General features: G+C 36.9%; 1 protein-coding gene across 1 annotated transcript in view; it reads right to left on the minus strand.

Moving 5' to 3' along the window:
- The window catches only part of LOC117335567 (leucine-rich repeat and IQ domain-containing protein 1-like), a 32508-nt gene continuing 11466 nt past the window's right edge, over positions 1-21042 (minus strand). The window contains 21 exon segments of the mRNA XM_033895645.1: positions 1-2726; positions 3014-3107; positions 4014-4101; positions 4603-4741; positions 4888-4995; positions 5418-5512; positions 5776-6033; positions 6779-6828; positions 7495-7589; positions 7592-7616; positions 8208-8367; positions 8800-9177; positions 9825-9995; positions 10778-10874; positions 11623-11696; positions 11878-12005; positions 12658-12851; positions 16366-16516; positions 17723-17875; positions 18471-18606; positions 19027-19116. Of these exon segments, the coding sequence (XP_033751536.1) occupies positions 2590-2726; positions 3014-3107; positions 4014-4101; positions 4603-4741; positions 4888-4995; positions 5418-5512; positions 5776-6033; positions 6779-6828; positions 7495-7589; positions 7592-7616; positions 8208-8367; positions 8800-9177; positions 9825-9995; positions 10778-10874; positions 11623-11696; positions 11878-12005; positions 12658-12851; positions 16366-16516; positions 17723-17875; positions 18471-18606; positions 19027-19116 (2821 nt within the window). The 3' untranslated portion in view covers positions 1-2589.

Genomic DNA, 21042 nt, shown 5'->3' on the forward strand with positions numbered 1-21042 from the left:
TGACTTAAGCAATTTTGTATTTTTATTAACGTGTATGTGAAATACTGAATAACACATTTGGTGTTCAATTAATAAATAACATAAAAATAACTCACATTTTAGCAGTAATAACTACAGGAAATAACTTACATTTAGGACATTTTTGTTTATGCGGACAAACTGGTTCATTAATGCAACATGTCAGGCAAAACTCTTGACAGACCACCAAATATTGATACAGAACTTAAATTTTTTGTCAGAGCTCGCTAGAAAAATAAAATTAATAAAGCAATTTGAACCGCAAAAACGAAAAGGACCTCGAACATATATTTCAGTTTTTCTTCTCGCACTATGTACTCTCTAATACCGAGTACAGCAGTTTATGAAAAGTATCATGACATTGACTTTTTACAGGTAGCTGATAATGTACTCAAAATTCATTATACACTGTACCTCTGACATACTGATCACGGACACACTGTATCTCTGACATACTGATCACAGACACACTGTACCTCTGACATACTGATCACAGATCGAGACAAAAGTATCAGAATCGGACAATAGTATCACAGGCTGAGACAATAGAATCACAGACTGAGACAATAGAATCACAGACTGAGACAATAGAATCACAGACTGAGACAATAGAATCACAGACTGAGACAATAGAATCACAGACTGAGACAATAGAATCACAGACTGAGACAATAGAATCACAGACTGAGACAATAGAATCACAGACTGAGACAAGAGAATCACAGACTGAGACAATAGAATCACAAACTGTGACAAAATAATCAGACTGAGACAATAGAATCACAGACTGACACAATAGAATCACAGACTGAGACAATAGAATCACAGATCGAGACATTGAATCACAGACTGAGACAATAGAATCACAGACTGAGACAATAGAATCACAGACTGAGACAATAGAATCACAGACTGAGACAATAGAATCACAAACTGTGACAAAATAATCAGACTGAGACAATAGAATCACAGACTGAGACAATAGAATCATAATCAGACAATAGTATCACAGGCTGAGACAATAGAATCACAGACTGAGACAATAGAATCACAGACTGAGACAATAGAATCACAGACTGAGACAATAGAATCACAGACTGAGACAATAGAATAAGGCAACACTTAGTCTATCCTGGTAACAGGAGAATATAGATATACAATGTGTATGATATTTAACACTGTTTCAGGACAAAGCTTCAAAAGCTACACTGAAAAGCTAAACTTTAGGTTATACAAGTAAATGACATAAATGCCCCAGTACCTCTTATTATGACAATAATTGTATATTCATATATGTATGAGTACCATAACCAGGCTTCTGGCATAAACTGCAGGATATAAACATAAACATGTTATGGCAGAGTGCATGTACAAAGTCAGATGCAAAATTGTAAACCCTTAATTCTAGCTTCTTAATATACATTTCATCATTTCTACTTTAAATTATGCGTATTGTAATATGCTGCTTTAATACCTCTAAAATGGAAAATCACAGAAAAGTTTGGTTTTCCAGCATCCCCATCCCAAAAATAAGTCTTATTCATGTATGTTGAACTGGAGGATAATATAAAGAACTGGAAGATATTTCATTACGTACCATATTTTACTTCACTGCAAATAAGCCCCTTCCCCCTCCCCCACACTCCCACTCAAACACACACATACACAAGCACACACTGCTAGTCAATATCTGTTCACTGGAAGGGGATTGTTTTATTTGCAGTAAAATAAAGTATTGTATCTGTGATTGTATTATATCTATTAGTAAGTAGTTTAAGAAAAATGTTGTGATACTCATCTTAATGCAAACCTTTCAAACTTTTCTTCAATAATTCTATTAATTGCAGATGTTTACAGATTTTATTAAAATTGTAAACCATTCTGATTTTTTTCAGAATTACAGGTCATCTTTGAAATTTGAGTTACATTTATATGTATTTGAAGACAAAGAAAACTTAACTCCTCCATATGACACATTTAAGCTTTTAGAACATGGTACTTGATTTTGATCAATACAATTAAAAGATAACATAAAGCACACTGTTGTAGGTAAATAAAAAAATCTTGCAATGTTGATCCGTAACTCAAAACGTCATTAAGTCTAAACAACCATATCGACCTAAAAATGTCAAATCTGTGGATCTCAAACTCAATACTGCAGCAAGTAGCAACCATATAGATTTAAAATGTTATGAGTGTGAATTACAACTCGAATAAAACCTTAATAACATAAATGATCTCCTACATCTTTATCAAATAAAACACAGCTTCCAGTCAACCATGCATTCATAGCTAAAGCAATTTCAGAAATCAACTTTTTCTTTAAAATTTGAAGTGTCAAACTAGCTTTTTCACAACCTAGGGTCCAGCAAATTTCTTTCTCTCAAACAAACTGTCAAATTTCATTTCAAAGTTTTACTGAAACCCTGAATTCTACTAATATAATGTGTTTATTACAATTAAGCACATAATGCAGTTGAAAACATTCCTAACTTGAAGCCATGGGTGTACTTGTGTATGCCATGCAAAGCCTGTCTTTCCTAACATTCACATTTTATACTAAACGTCTAATTAACCGAGATGACTACGTTTTTTGCCACCTCCCCAACCAATACTTTTATTGGCTTCCTTCCTGCGCCAGGACATCTTCTCTTTCCCCCTAACAGATGGAGCAGAACCTGTTTTGATGGGTGGTAACCTGGTAGAACCTGAAATTCATAACATCTTAGTGATAAAATAAATCTCCTAGCAACAGAAATTAAATATTCTGTAATAGTGTATAGCTAAAACCAAACAATAACATCAATAATATGAAATATTGTCATTTTACTGTGAAATTCACCCATCAAAACATTCTAAAAGAATTATTCAATTTCAGGAATAAAGTATGTATTGATTAAAAGGTAGAACGTTTTGATAAAATGACCTTTAAGCTGAGGTTCAAGATCTCAAGTACAAGAGACTATTGTAACCACTGAAAGCGTATGTCACTTACTGGCATCAGATCCTGCTGAGAATCGTCGGGGGTTGTGGACGGTATCACCATAGTAACTTGCACTGTCAACAGACTGGAGGTCCATCGCAGGACTCTGAAGAGATATCACAATATCTCATGTTGAGTCAATATTAGATTGGTACTCGTTTTATAGTATCTGTCAATAATGTATAACAAACTTTTGTTGTGTATAAACTTTGCTGTGTTTAAATTTTGTTGTATATAAATTTAATACATATAACTTCTAATATTATTATCTTCAAAGACAGCAAACTACCAGAGAAATTAAATAGGAGGTCCAATGGGCCTGAAACGCTCACCTAATCTGTTCAGTAGTTAATGAAGAAAATGCTTTATTGGAAGATTTCATACATGTGTGTTTCAAAATTGATTTAGCAATACTTCATTGGTTGAGATCTTGATTAATAAACCTTATTTCTTGTATCTTGCATGTCAAATGTCATAAACCTGGGGCACATGGTACTCAGAAGAAATTATGTGAATATTTGAAAGCAAATCAGACACCTATTACTTTGAAAGTATGTCAGTGTCATTAATTATAAATAAAACAATTAAAAGCCCTTATGCCAGAATATTTCAGGCCTAATATCATGAACCTGAGATGTCTAAGAAATAAATTTTGTTAGGTTCCATCCCTGAAACCTACTAACAAAACATCATGATTCCAGATGGATTAGTTAATTGAAAGAAATTGTTCAAAATTTTAAATAAATTTGTCCCCATTGTGACCTAGAATGTGGTTCAAGGTCATTTCTCATTATTCATTGTGCTTCATCCCCACAACCTGCTTGGCAAATATCAAGACCCCATATTAAATGGTTCTTAAGAATATTAATGAAAAAGTGAAGCTGGATGAACAACAGATTCCACACTATGACCGACTCACTTGAACTTTGGACAGGTGAGCTAATAATGGAAGATTCATTGAAATGGTGGCGAGCACTTGTTTGAGAGGCAATCGTAATATATATAGACTAACCACAAGCCTGACTGGCCGTCCAGATGTAACTTCCGCAGTCATCTTTGGTAGATTTCCCTCACTGCCATAGAAATTCCTCAGATTCTCACTGCAAAAAACGACAATTAGTAAAACTGATGGATTATTCAATGAGAAACCATGCACATTATATATAGGATTCAAGTGAAATAAATGAAAACCTTGTGCTAATTGATTGTTCCAAGACACACCATTGGAGTCCCGCAAACAGGAGCACACTTTACACAGTTTATGAGACACAGTGGACCCAAAGTGGTACATAAAACATCTTGCCATGTAAGAGATTATTCTAATGGCCTAATGGTTCATTCTGTAAGCTTGTAATACTTTTGATATTGGGAGTAAAGTCAAAGGTCAAATTCTTATCAGGAACAAGACTTCTAACTTGCAGAAGGTTGGTCAATGAAATATGATTTTTTTTGTGGCAAGCGAGATAAAAAATCATAAATGTGATGAATGAAATATACATTAATTTTCTAGCATGAATTAGTACAGACGTTTGTGAATCTAAAGAGTGCAGCATCAGTTACACTTGTGATATGGTGTCTACAAAGATCAACTCTCGACTTACTTCGGTGGCTTGTTGATGCGGGAGTCTGTCACCTGGTAGTCCCCAACCTGTGTGTGTATCCACTCGAAAGTACGCTTGGTGCGGTTATTGTTTTCAACCTTCCTCTCCAGATCTTTTCTTTCAATCTCCTGCTGGCGTGCTGTAGAAACCAGCAAAAACATAAAATGATTTCTCTGTCAATGTAATAGCTTCTAACTTTACCCAGCATGAGAATGATTTCAAGTTTAGTTAGTATATAACAGGACTTTAGCCCGTTTTCCATTTAATTTAGAACACCAGACTCACCTTGAAAGTATTCTTTACGTGGCAGAGTTTTCCTGGACGGTTGGACCACTGTCCTAATATTAGTTGTCTCTTCAAGCTTCCTGAACAATGCCAACCTCTGTTTGGGATCTAGAGTGGAACGAGAAATCATTATCGTGTAATAAATTTTCCATTACTGATTGTGGAGTATGCAGCATACAGGATACCTTATCATGTAATACATGTATTATATTTCAGAATATCAGGGGACATTGAATGAAATAAAAATCTCAATTACAGAGTTAAATCCATGTTCGTAATTTTGATAATGATCTGAAACTAACTTCCAAGAGTAAGAATATAGGAGAATTTAAGTAACTAGGTTTCTTACTATCATAAACGTTAATAATGTTCACTTCCTTACATATCTATGTTCGGTACCCAGGTACCTTAAAAACAAAAGACAATTAAAATCTAAATTTTTGAACATCTGACACGGATTGAAAAATTAAATTTGTATAAATATAAGATACAAGTCACCTGTAACGCATGCACAGAGTAACCAGTATTACCTAATTTGCCAAGTTTCTTTCTCCGTTCAGCATTATACTTCATTTTCTTTGCTCTCTGCATCATCAAAATGGCCGTTTGATTGTCTTTGAATCCCCTGTAATATTAAGATGATATTAAAATGTGATATCAGAGCTTGTTCCTATTTAAAGCTATGATTAATTAATTACAGGGTAATACCTTCCAAAATTCATTTCTTACTGGCTAAAAATGTTCTTTTAATAAACATCAATCTAAAACAGCTTTTTTTTGTATTCCCCATATGACTATTGATAATAAAATATCAGAAATTTGACAATTTATATTGAAAACAGACAATATAGACTAATATCCTCAGATACAGACAGAAGTTCAACTTGCCATTCCTCAGTGATTTTCTCCTCTTTTTTCGACAAGACTGAGCGGTGACTGTCCATTCCACTGATAGTTCCACTGGCTAGAGAGGAAGGAGGCCTGGGGTGGCGCTGAGATGACTGTATGTTAGATAGAGGGGAGTCCATTCCTCTCCATGCTTTTCTGGGCTGTCCTGGGGGGTGGGGCTTGTCTCCAAGGTCCAAGTAAGGAATGTGGCCTGCAGGAGGTAGTTTGCCTGACGGAGGTTTTCCCAGGACAGCATGGCTGAAGGATACAGAAAGGGAAGTGTCATCCTGAGGATAGTTAATATCCCTGCACTACTAATCCTGAACATTTCAACCAATCAGAGGCCTATATTTTGTAAACATATTGTAAATGTATTGACCTTTCAAATCCCCACCTATTAAACATACAGATTTTGACCAATCATAAGCCACCATTATATAGTGTAGCTCAAGCTAAAAGGAATTTCCCTTTAGCTGGGTTGTAGGATGTTCACTCGGAAAGTGAGATTTTGCTAGTTTGACACCCAGGGCAGACAGGGTAATTTTCATTACTCTTTTCTGTTACAGATTTAATGCCATGACCACTCTAAGTGGAAGATATAGGAAATTAAGAGGCTTCTTTGGAACCTGGTTGTGGTTGTGTTCAGGGGTGAAACGAGGTGTGGGTTTCCCTTTATCCTAGTTGTAGAATGCTCACTGGGAGAGTGACAGGTCACTAGTTTGACAGCCAGGGCGGGTAGGGTATTTTTCATTACTCCTTCCTCTATTACACTTTCAACCATGACAATGGAATGCAATACAATCTTATACATAATTCCCTATCAATATTTAGTGATACAGAAAAATTTCTAGGAATAAGAAACTTGTTTTTAAGCGAGTCAAAAATCAGAAAGAACATTTTCCTATATAGTCTACATTTTGATGAGATTACCATGTTACATTATTATATTATGCTGTATGAACAGTATTCAAGATATGTATTCAGTAGAGAGAAGATATCCTACCTTGCAGGTATCTGGGGTGTTTCTGGCGGTTTCCAGTCATCCAGCATGTTCTAATGAGACAAACAAATGATATCACAAATAATGTCATGTAGGTAAACAAGTCAAATTTTATTTGATCGGTTAACATAACCAAGGATGTCATATAGGTAAACAGTCACATTTTATCTAATGGGTTAACATAACCAATGATGTCATGTAAGTAAACACAGTCACATTTTATTTAATGGGTTAACATAACCAATGATGTCATGTAAGTAAACACAGTCACATTTTATTTAATGGGTTAACATAATCGATAATGTCATGTAGGTAAACAAGTCAAATTTTATTTAATGGGTTGACATAATGACATCATGAAGATAAACAGTCACATTTTATTTAAAGGGTTGACATAGTCACATTTTATTTAAAGGGGTTATCATAACCATTGATGTCATGTAGGTAAACAGTCACATTGTATTCAATGGTTTGAATGTTGACTGTGATTCAATCAAATGTGACAGTACTTGTAGTCCAGGTTTAATCTACTGAAAACAGAAATTCATGCGAAGGGGAAATTTACGCTCAATACATGTACCTGATAACAAGTTGGTAAATGTTTTGTAATAATATTATACTTGGTATTGTAAGTGGATATCATAAAGGATATCTCTTACCTACTGTAATATAAAACATAAATTGTGTTTAACCACTTGTTATCAGTTCTATCGACTTACCTCATCAAAATTAAATTCACCCAAATCCACCTCATCAAAATCCTCCTCTTCGGATTCATCAAAGCGAGCAAACTCTAACGCCTTTTCCAGTTTGTTCTGAGGTTATACCCTCTAAACGCAGCCTGTAACATTAGTGTACAGTCTTTACTACTGATGTCTGTAAAGTACTTATATAATGATGTCTACATTGGTACACATAGGAGACACCAAACTAGTAACCTCAGACATAACAGTCAGAATCAGTATTGGGTACACCTGTATTTTGGTGTCAGGTGATTACCTGTATTTTGGTGTCAGGTGATTACCTGTATTTTGGTGTCAGGTGATTACCTGTATTTTAGTCAGTGACAGGTGATTACCTGTATTTTGGTGTCAGATGTTTACCTGTATTTTGGTGTCAGGTGATTACCTGTATTTTGGTGTCAGGTGATTACCTGTATTTTGTTGTCAAGTGATTACCTGTATTTTGGTGTCAGGTGATTACTTGTATTATGGTGTCAGGTGATTACCTGTATTTTGGTGTCAGGTGATAACCTGCATTTTGTTGTCAGGTGATTACCTGCACTTTAGTATCAGGTGATTACCTGTATTTTGTTGTCAAGTGATTACCTGTATTTTGGTGTCAGGTGATTACCTGTATTTTAGTGTTAGGTGATTACCTGTATTTTGGTATCGGGTGATTACCTGTATTTTGTTCAATGTTAGGTGATTACCTGTATTTTAGTGGCTGCCTGGTGTAATTCCTGTAACACCTCGTAATCTATATCAGACATGCCCTGAGGGACCTGTAGGTCATCGACTAGTAACCTCTTCCTCACACGGTACCCTCGCCAGGCGGCCTGTATCATAATGGCCGACTTCTCCCTCTGGAGCCTAGTAAACAATAATTGAGTGCATTATAGATAGTTATAGTTAGTCAATTCCTCACTAGCTCACCTACATCCTGTGATCTAGATAATTATTCTTTTTTATCTTTGCTCCCAAGATTTCATTATTGGTAAGAAAATGTTTTGAAAATATGGATCCCCACTTCTGTTCAGAGGGGATGGACCTAATTCTAACCAAAGTCAGTGGACAAAGTAGTGGATAACCACAGTGGTGCAGTACATGCACACCAGTTCCATCAAGATACCTCAATTTTAAAAGTATTAATTTTAAAGTTCTTAAACTTAGAATTTTCTATTGGAATGCATTACAGGAAGTTCTTTAACAGCTGAGAAGATATTTTCGTTGATGTCAGTACTACTTTCCCAAGGAATAAATTTAGAAGAATTTAAATTTAGATTTATGTAACAAATATTTTACCTATATGTTTCAGAATCTCTGTCTCTCTCCAGAAACTTCCCAACCATATCAGCAGTAATCTTTGGTTCCCTCCCTGTATTAGTACCCCCTCCATGGCTGTTGTTAACCGAGGTATTTCCACCTTGGAGAGCGCGCTCAAACATCTCCTTGGGACTGATGTACTGATCCTCCCTGACGACAGGTGCAGGTTTGGCCCTCCCTGACCGAGGATGGCTAACAGTTCTTGGTGTAGATGGAGCTGTAGGTACAGTCATTGTCACCTCACCATATTCATGAGAGTTACGATACTCGACAGCCACTTGATACATCTTATCACAAAACTTGTAGTGAATGTCATACATATTACATAAGTCGGCTTGACCTTGGCTTTCCATCGATCTACAAAATATATTACAGATTCATTAACGATAGACGATCTTCACTTGAGGTAATAACAATACTCAAATTCAGTATTAGCACTGCCCTATAGGGGTTTCATTATATATATAAAATAAGTGGTGTTTTTTATGTACTGTGTGATGTGGCTTCTAGCAAATTGATTTGTTCCTTTTGTACTTCTATACACTACACTCTTACATACATATACAGGTACTGTAATTTAGTTTTAATTTAAGCAATCCCTTTAGCCTTTTGAAGCATCAAAATTGAAAAGGACCCCATGTTCTTTGGGGAACTCCACTCAAGCTTAAAAGGGCACCATTTAATTTGAAAATAACTGCACTAATGTAATATGCTCATTGCAGTTCCCCAGATAAAATCTAGTTGAAATTAAAAACACTAAAACTTTGGATGTCTTCAATCACAGTGTTGTAATCTTGAACTACACAATGTGTGACCTTGATACATACTGTGACTTTGAGTTACACTGCAATTTGAACTTGGGTCACACTGTGACCTTGAGTTACATACAATATGACCTTGAATCACACAGTGACCATGAACTACATGTTTGACCTTGAGTTACAAAATGACCTTGATCCACATGGTGACCTCAAATTACCACATGACCTTGAGAAGCGACTTACTTGAGGTCCTGATCCAGTTTATTTATGGCATCCTGAAAAACTTTGGCCTGGATCACACACATGGCCTCAAAACTGTTACGTGGTCTGATTGGTGAAGAGGCATCATGTGACCCTGCATACTCAGCACTGTCAAGTGATGACAGCCTTGGAAACAGCTCGGCAAGTTTAGACCTAGAAATCAAAGAAAAAGAGTCAAAGGACAAATTTACATATGGCCTTTAGTTATATTACAATAACAAACTACTACAGTTTTACAAGAGTACATTCCTATCAAGAATGACAATATCATCTCTGGTAGTTTTTCTTGTGTCCTAAGCTCTGTATGTATATGTAATTAAGGCAAAGTGAAAGGGGGCTTACACAGATATACCCCTGACTTCTCTCAAAATATAATGCTTGTGATTATATCACTCCCTATATCAGCCCTTGACCTCATATCAGTGCTGCAATCATTGGGAAAACAAACAAACAAAAACAACAAAAGAGATCTAGCTGGACTTTTTCTGATGACCACAAACATCTAATCTGTATGATGTACCTTTGTTACCATGTATAACTTGATTTTAACATATTGTAGTGTTGATTAAATATGTGGAGGTATCCATGATTTATCATATTGAAAAAACATACATATATTCAGGGACAAAGTGATTTCTATACACCTCACCCTTGTTCTAAGAGAAGGGTAAAAATATTTCAATAAAATGATCTACTACTGTATTTATCTGCAAATAAGCCCCTGCTCACAAGCAAGCACGCTTTTCATTTTCACAGTCATCAATTTTCAAATAGTAAGCTGAAAGTGGTTTGAATCACAGGTAAGCCGTCCACTAACTTTAATACTAAACTTTTACACCAGGGGTAAGATAAATACAGTAATATATTTTGACAGTAAGGTGTATCTATGATATGTATGTGATATGAATCCTCATTCAAGTAAAAAGACTTAATACCTAAGATCTGGATCGTCCTCCAAGGCAGGGTTGTCTATCACTCCTAGTTTCTCTAGATACACACAGCCACATAAACACTTACTCAGCACCTCAGGATCTGGAAAACAGTACAGGGTATAGCAAAATATCAAACTGGTTCTTACCCCAAGTACATGCCTGTGTAGCTTGTCATTTTCCTTTAGACCTACATACTGACGGATAAATAGTTCTATGGTACAATGATCATATTAATAATCATAGCATTCATCAAAAGTTTTTATTTCTAAAGCAATGTAATGACTTATAATTTTTACTTGGTAAGTCGCTTACTATTATGTATTAGTATAGACGCCAACAACTGTGACAGTATCTCATAAGTTGTCTGCGGCTGGGCAGTACATCGATATCAATAACGGAAACATATTTTAAATCGGTGTATGTTATCAGTAACATTCTTTATATGTGTACAGTGTATTTTATCTGTATATGTTATATGTGATGTGTTGTGGTTATAAAATATTGATTAATTTGACTAAAAAATAGGTCTTTACATATCTGAGTAGGATCTGTCTGACAAAGTTACACTCACATTTCAGTGTTCCTTTTCTAACAGATATCACCTTTACTTCACAGTCCCCGTCAGTATTTATCAATAGTCTCTATTCATTAGTTCAATTCCATTGAGTACAAGCTCACCCCAGTGTCTCTAGACTATTAACCTACCATTCAGTACTAGTTTGCCGACAGTCTCTATTCACTAAACAATTCAGTATTAGCTCACCAAGAGTCTCTATTCACCATACCATTCAGTTTCAGACCACCCAGAGTCTATTCACTAATTCCAAGACATTCATGCCAGTACTCACCCATAATTTGGTTACTACCGACATCCACATCCCGCAGTAAATGGAACACTTCAAAGTTGACTAGATGTTCAGTGCTGCAAAGCAAAAAGTGGCATGAGTAAAAATGTGTAATTTGGATTCAATGGACAGAGATTGTCATATACATGTATGTACACACTATACATATCATGTAATATCTCAACTTCACAGACCTCTGAATCTTTATCTTATGTAATGTCTGCCAGGTCAGTGGCGGTCATCAGAGTTATGACCTACCTGTTTTGACTAAGGTCAAGTTTCTGTAATAGGGGGAACCAGCAGAGTGCAAGCCCCTTGATACAGGTAAGGCTGTTGTCCTCTAAACACAATGTCTGTAGGAGCACCTGGTTCTTCAGGTCAGGGAGCTGTAAAAAAAACAATAAACAAATAAAGATAGGTATTACGACATTGAGGTGACTTTCTTATAGAACAAGAGTTAATTACCATATCTATTATCAAGGGGTGGTGTAAGTGGCACCCCTACAGGATGTACATAGAGGACAACGGTGGTTCTCTCTGTTGGAGAATAAGAGGACCAGTTTTGTGGAAGATATAAGACAATCTGTCTTGTGGAGGATATTAGAGGATCTGTCTTGTGGAGGATATTAGAGGACCTGTCTTGTGGAGGATATTAGAGCATCTGTCTTGGGGAGGATATTAGAGGACCTGTCTTGTGAAGGATATTAGAGGATCTGTCTTGTGGAGGATATTAGAGGATCTGTCTTGTGGAGGATATTACAGGATCTGTCTTGGGGAGGATATTAGAGGATCTGTCTTGGGGAGGATATTAGAGGACCTGTCTTGGGGAGGATATTAGAGGATCTGTCTTGTGGAGGATATTAGAGGATCTGTCTTGTGGAGGATATGAGAGAATCTGTTGTGTGGAGGACATGAGAGAATCTGTCTTGTAGAGGAAAGTATTAAGGAGGATAAGTGAGGACTGTCTTGTTGAGGATGTCTATAGAGGATCTAAGGATATTTGAGGACCTGTCATGAGGAGCATATTCGAGGACCTACCTGAAGAAGATTATTCGAGGATAGCTTGAGGATCTGGAGGAGACACAGCCTGCTGATGTCCTGACAGTCTTGTAAGTGATTATGAGAGAGGTCTAGGACCTGGACAGTGGGCGTGTCCCCCAAACTGGTGGTACTGATCAGCTGGTTGTGTGACAGGTTGACAGTATGTAAACGCCGCAAAGGGTACAAACCCCCTGTTGTAAAAAATATAGCTATTCATGTATTGGACATAATAGGCGAAATATAAACAGTTCTTCAATCAAGAATTTTACATGCTGTACTATTAAGTTGATGACTGTACAATTTTTATTTGAAAGAACAACATTTTTGAGAATTGTTTAAAATGCATATTTGAAATACACCTCAACCTTCAAGGTTTACAAGCAGTAAATCAGTTGGCAGTGAACAAGTACATAAAAATTTATTTTTTAACAATTATTAACCAGCATATATCACACCCTTCTCTCTATATGTATCTATCCATGTCAGCCTGTTGTGGGACAGGTCTAAGGTCTAACTAGTGTATATAACACCCCTCTGACTAGTGTATATAACACCCCTCTGACTAGTGTATATAACACCCCTTTGACTAATGTATATAACACCCCTCTGTCTAGTGTATATAACACCCCTCTAACTAGTGTATATAACACCCCTCTGACTAGTGTATATAACACCCCTCTGACTAGTGTATATCACACCCCTCTAACTAGTGTATATAACACCCCTCTGTCTAGTGTATATAACACCCCTCTAACTAGTGTATATAACACCCCTCTGACTAGTGTATATAACACCCCTCTAACTAGTGTATATAACACCTCTCTGACTAGTGTATATAACACCCCTCTGACTAGTGTATATAACACCCCTCTAACAAGTGTATATAACACCCCTCTGACTAGTGTATATAACACCCCTCTGACTAGTATATAACACCCCTCTAACTAGTGTATATAAAACCCCCCCTCTGACTAGGTCTATAACACCCCTCTGACTAGTGTATATAACACCCCCTCTAACTAGTGTATATAACACCCCTCTAACTAGTGTATATAACACCCCTCTAACTAGTGTATATAACACCCCTCTGACTAGTGTATATAACACCCCTCTGACTAGTGTATATAACACCCCTCTGACTAGTGTATATAACACCCCTCTGACTAGTGTATATAACACCCCTCTGACTAGTGTATATAACACCCCTCTAACTAGTGTATATAACACCCCTCTGACTAGTGTATATAACACCCCTCTAACTAGTGTATATAACACCCCTCTGACTAGTGTATATAACACCCCTCTGACTAGTGTATATAACACCCCTCTGACTAGTGTATATAACACCCCTCTGACTAGTGTATATAACACCCCTCTGACTAGTGTATATAACACCCCTCTGACTAGTGTATATAATACCCCTCTGACTAGTGTATATAACACCCCTCTGACTAGTGTATATAACACCCCTCTGACTAGTGTATATAACACCCCTCTGACTAGTGTATATAACACCCCTCTGACTAGTGTATATAATACCCCCCCTGACTAGTGTATATAACACCCCTCTGACTAGTGTATATAACACCCCTCTGACTAGTGTATATAACACCCCTCTGACTAGTGTATATAACACCCCTCTGACTAGTGTATATAACACCCCTCTAACTAGTGTATATAACACCCCTCTGACTAGTGTATATAACACCCCTCTGACTAGTGTATATAACACCCCTCTGACTAGTGTATATAACACCCCTCTGACTAGTGTATATAACACCCCTCTGACTAGTGTATATAACACCCCTCTAACTAGTGTATATAACACCCCTCTGACTAGTGTATATAACACCCCTCTGACTAGTGTATATAACACCCCTCTGACTAGTGTATATAACACCCCTCTGACTAGTGTATATAAACACCCCCTCTACTAGTGTATATAAAACCCCTCTAACTAGTGTATATAACACCCCTCTGACTAGTGTATTACAACAACCCCTCTAACTAGTGTATATAACACCCCTCTAACTAGTGTATATAACACCCCTCTGACTAGTGTATATAACACCCCTCTGACTAGTGTATATAACACCCCTCTGACTAGTGTATATAACACCCCTCTAACTAGTGTATATAACACCCCTCTGACTAGTGTATATAACACCCCTCTAACTAGTGTATATAACACCCCTCTGACTAGTGTATATAACACCCCTCTAACTAGTGTATATAACACCCCTCTGACTAGTGTATATAACACCCCTCTGACTAGTATATAACACCCCTCTGACTAGTGTATATAACACCCCTCTAACCATACATACCTATCCGTGTGAGTCTGTTGTGGGACAGGTCTAAGGTCTAACTAGTGTATATAACACCCCTCTGACTAGTATATAACACCCCTCTGACTAGTATATAACACCCCTCTAACCATACCTACCTATCCGTGTGAGCCTGTTGTGGGACAGGTCTAAGTCTAACTAGTGTATACAACACCCCTCTAACTAATGTATATAACACCCCTCTCACCATACATACCTATCCGTGTGAGTCTGTTGTGGGACAGGTCTAAGGTCTAACTAGTGTATATAACACCCCTCTGACTAGTGTATATAACACCCCTCTGACTAGTGTATATAACACCCCTCTGACTAGTGTATATAACACCCCTTTGACTAATGTATATAACACCTCTCTGTCTAGTGTATACAACACCCCTCTAACTAGTGTATATAACACCCCTCTAACTAGTGTATATAACACCCCTCTAACAAGTGTATATAACACCCCTCTGACTAGTGTATATAACATCCCTCTGACTAGTGTATATAACACCCCTCTGACTAGTGTATATAACATCCCTCTGACTAGTGTATATAACACCCCTCTGACTAGTGTATATAACACCCCTCTAACTAGTGTATATAACACCCCTCTGACTAGTGTATATAACACCCCTCTGACTAGTGTATATAACACCCCTCTGACTAGTGTATATAATACCCCTCTGACTAGTGTATATAACACCCCTCTGACTAGTGTATATAACACCCCTCTGACTAATGTATATAATACCCCTCTGACTAGTGTATATAACACCCCTCTGACTAGTGTATATAATACCCCTCTGACTAGTGTATATAACACCCCTCTGACTAGTGTATATAACACCCCCCTGACTAGTGTATATAATACCCCTCTTACTAGTGTATATAACACCCCTCTGACTAGTGTATATAACACCCCTCTGACTAGTGTATATAACACCCCTCTGACTAGTGTATATAATACCCCTCTAACTAGTGTATATAACACCCCTCTGACTAGTGTATATAACACCCCTCTAACCATACATACCTATCCGTGTGAGTCTGTTGTAGGACAGGTCTAAGGTCTAACTAGTGTATATAACACCCCTCTAACTAGTGTATATAACACCCCTCTGACTAGTGTATATAACACCCCTCTGACTAGTGTATATAACACCCCTCTAACTAGTGTATATAACACCCCCCTGACTAGTGTATATAACACCCCTCTGACTAGTGTATATAACACCCCTCTAACTAGTGTATATAATACCCCTCTAACTAGTGTATATAACACCCCTCTAACCATACATACCTATCCGTGTGAGTCTGTTGTGGGACAGGTCTAAGGTCTAACTAGTGTATATAACACCCCTCTAACCATACATACCTATCCGTGTGAGTCTGTTGTGGGACAGGTCTAACCAGCGTAGATTTCCACACCCCTCCAGCCCATGTATGACACTTAATTTGTTGTGAGATATATTCACGTAAGTTAAGTTCCCGAGGTCCTTCAAGTCTACATATTCTATAAAGTTGTGCTGGAAATAAAGAATAATCATTTCAATCAAGCTTTAAGACTTTCAATTTCTCCTTTCAACTGTACTCAATGACTACATTGTATTCCTACCAAAATTGCCCTGCTGTCTGGGTCACACAAATGAATAATGTTTTAAAGGGTTATTCCATCTTCGGACATCAGAAACATGCCAAATTTATATTGATAAAATCTATGCTTGATAGAGGATTATATGAATTTTTGTGCCTACCAGTAATGAAAGTATCGCTGAAATTTACAAAAAATGACATTTCTTACACAAATACTGTCTTTCTTTGTGGTAATTAGTGATACTTCAGGTCGATTTGAGAATTTTTAGGATTTAATACTTGAAGCTCTTTCCTTGAGAGTAAAACTGCTGTATTAATGTAAAGATTATAACTTTTACTACTTGGGAAAATATACATTTCCTGTTAATTTTCATTTTGGCTTATATGATACATATTACTGGTAAAGATATATATAAGCAGTGGGTTTGGAATTTGTGCCATGTCCCTGTATATGAAAGAGACCTGTTACCTGTTATACTGTAGTAATCTATACTGCAACAAGTAGTAAAATTATATCAAATTATATAATATTAAATTCTTATTTTTTATGTTCTAATTACTGTCCAACATTCAAATTAAATAACTGAACTTGGGAATTGTCTTCACTTGATAGAAGTTATGTGTTGTCCAATGCTAGCGCTCATTGTAGAAAAGTTAATTTTAAGTTACAATAAAGGTGAATTCTTGTTAACAATAAACTTTTTTCAATCTCACAGAAATGATGTCATATTATATCTTACAGATAAGAGATGTTCACAATGAAACAATTTATTACTTAGAACATTTGAAGGCTTAAACATTTTCATTATCTTACAATTTTCATGTAAACAATACTTCTATGTCCCCATAATATTCCTGTGTTTTTAAATATGTATTGACGTTTTTGAAATGAAAATAAAAAGATTTCTAAACGAAAAAATATCAAATTACACCCCACATTAACAAATACACATTTTCAACAATTCTACAGGATAGAATAATGAAAATCATGTATCTTACAGACAAGTACACAATTACACACTCTAGATATGAGATACAGAGTCAAGCCTTTTCTTCCTTAAGGTACATATGTATTTTATATTCTATAACAATATATGTGAGATAAGGCTGTCAGGGTTGAGGAGCGAGTCAGGTCTTACCTTGAAGTAAACAAGCTGAAGCTGTTTACAGGACTGTAGCCCGTCCACTGCCACCAAGTTACAGTTGGTCATTGACAGGTACTTCAGGCCCCAACACTGACCAAGAGTGGACAGATCACACCCAGGTAGGTCTTGTAGCTGGACAGTGGTCACCTAATAACATCAGAATAAAGGGTCTTGTCACATACACCATTTAAAATATCCGAGTATGTCACATGAAACATCAAAAAGAAACAGTCATACAATACATAAGATAGCCCTTAGCCAATTTGAAATTCATGTATCAAACATTGGAGGACTAAATCCATGCCTGTGTTTACAATGTCTTATTGATGCCTGCAATTGTTAGCTGTAAAATTATCAAACCCAAAATTCCTTACTGTTTTTCCCCTTAGACAAACATCCTCCCCTAGTTGGTGTAAAATTTAGCACTGTATGTATCCTCAAATAAGCCACTCCCCTAGTGTTAAAGTTTATTATTAAAGTTTGGAGAGGGCTGATTTGTGAACCACTTATATCCTACTATTTTAAAGTTGATAATTCAGCAAAAATGAAGAAGATGGCTTATTTGCGCATCATCAGAATCCAAAAACATGTAGGAGGAGTTGTATTCACAAAGAATTATGGACAGACACAGCCAAAAATAATGGCCAACACCTTCAAAATTGGTTCCAAGAATAGGTTGTGTAATTAATAGTCCTATAATTATAATCAATCATTGAAATGCTCCATTATATGTACAATGTACCTGTCGGAGAGTGTCCACCTGAGCAGCTGACGTTATTATAAACTTGTCAAGTGGTTCTAACTTCTTGGCCGAGGTTGGTCGTCTGGATGGCTTCTTAGTGGTGGTCTTCAACTTCCAGGGTTCATTGCTCACTTTACTGTTAATATGGGATATATATATATCAAAACAATGTTATCACCACACACAACAAGTATGAACTTGACTGTAGTATATTTATGTATAGCCTTGACTGTAGTACATGTATATATGACCTTGACTGTAGTTCATTGAACTTGACTGTATACACAGTCCATATGACCATGACTAGTCATTTGTACCACGGCAATGATCACATAACAGACATAATCATTTGTGTAACAACAAGGGTCATATACATAAAATACAAAAATGATCAAGCTTAAGCACATGTATGTAGCAGGAATGGTCACTTTTATAACACTTTGTGACAATTGTAAATGGGATTTGAAGAATTCATCTTTGTCTCGATTGGTCTCATTTAACAGTATTCTAGGACAAGATGTTTTGTGTCTATGAAAAGTTGATGATCTAGCTTTACCTCCAAGGTATACAGGACTTGATCCATTCCAGCCTCCGTATCTCAGCTCTGTCTGGCAGACCTAGCATCATTGCTCGTTGCTCACTTTTCCTGTAAAAAGATGACCATGTTATACACAAGCATACTGTCATAGCATATTTTCACACAATAACTCAGAGTTCAATGATGTCATATTCATGTCTTAGTGGAATGGTTATATTTACAGCGATTAAGACATTTCATTTTGATCTAAACCCACCTCTTCATTATCTAGGTATACAGAGTGCAGTGAACGGACCCCAGGAATTCAGGACTTTATCTATAATTTTGATGATTACTAGATTTACCTGTGCTCCATTATATATATCTGTTGTCATCCGACTTATAGTTTATAAATAATAAAAGACCATTTCCTCCCTTTGTGATATAGACAGATAAGCTTTTCTGTTAGTGAGTACCTTTATTTTGTTTAAACAAATCTGATCCCTTGGGTTGAGATATTTTCATCACACTGGGGGTTTGCAATTATTTTTCTCCAACACTTTCCTGTTGTTAGATCATGTAGGTTGTATGAGTGGACCTTATATATTACGCAATCATCAATGGCACATGTGGAAGGTGCAACAAAATTAATGACATTACACAGTTGTGATATGATCAGACTGTTAATTAAGTAAAGTTGTCATCCTATTTTGAGTCAAAACATTTTCAGAATAAAGGCGCATGTGAGCTGTCTTTAGGTAGTTTATCTTTAGCTATCAAAAACAGGAACATGCAACGTATAGATCTATGAATTAAGTTTAAGAGAAAGACAATATTTTTGTGTATTTTTTCTCCAACTCATCATCTGTTATACAGCTAGCCCACAGCCCCCTCCATTAAATTCCACAACTAGTATACCTGTAACGTTTTATTCGTATTCTCTCTTCCTGTATACCACTAACCTGTAGCCCCTGAAGACAGACTGTATACCACTAACCTGTAGCCCCTGAAGACAGACTGTATACCACTAACCTGTAGCCCCTGAAGACAGACTGTATACCACTAACCTGTAGCCCCTGAAGACAGACTGTATACCACTAACCTGTAGCCCCTGAAGACAGACTGTATACCACTAACCTGTAGTCCCTGAAGACAGACTGTATACCACTAACCTGTAGCCCCTGAAGACAGACTGTATACCACTAACCTGTAGTCCCTGAAGACAGACTGTATACCACTAACCTGTAGCCTCTGAAGACAGACTGTATACCACTAACCTGTAGCCCCTGAAGACAGACTGTATACCACCAACCTGTAGTCCCTGAAGCCAGACTGTATACCACTAACCTGTAGCCCCTGAAGACAGACTGTATACCACTAACCTGTAGCCCCTGAAGACAGACTGTATATCACTAACCTGTAGTCCCTGAAGACTTAACTATATACCACTAACCTGTAGTCCCTGAAGACAGACTGTGTACCACTAACCTGTAGCCCCTGAAGACAGACTGTATACCACTAATCTGTAGCCCCTGAAGACAGACTGTATACCACTTACCTGTAGCCCCTGAAGACAGACTGTATACACTAACCTGTAGCCCCTGAAGACAGACTGTATACCACTAACCTGTAGCCCCTGAAGACAGACTGTATACAACTAACCTGTAGTCCCTGAAGACAGACTGTATACCACTAACCTGTAGCCCGGAAGACAGACTGTATACCACTAACCTGTAATCCTTGGAGACAGACTGTATACCACTAACCTGTAGTCCCTGAAGACAGACTGTATACCACTAACCTGTAGCCCCTGAAGACAGACTGTATACCACTAACCTGTAGCCCCTGAAGACAGACTGTATTTTCACACAATAACTCAGAGTTCAATGATGTCATATTCATGTCTTAGTGGAATGGTTATATTTACAGCGATTAAGACATTTCATTTTGATCTAAACCCACCTCTTCATTATCTAGGTATACAGAGTGCAGTGAACAGACCCCAGGAATTCAGGACTTTATCTATAATTTTGATGATTACTAGATTTACCTGTG

The sequence above is a fragment of the Pecten maximus genome, chromosome 10 (assembly GCF_902652985.1).
Source record: "Pecten maximus chromosome 10, xPecMax1.1, whole genome shotgun sequence".
Classification (NCBI taxonomy): domain Eukaryota; kingdom Metazoa; phylum Mollusca; class Bivalvia; order Pectinida; family Pectinidae; genus Pecten; species Pecten maximus.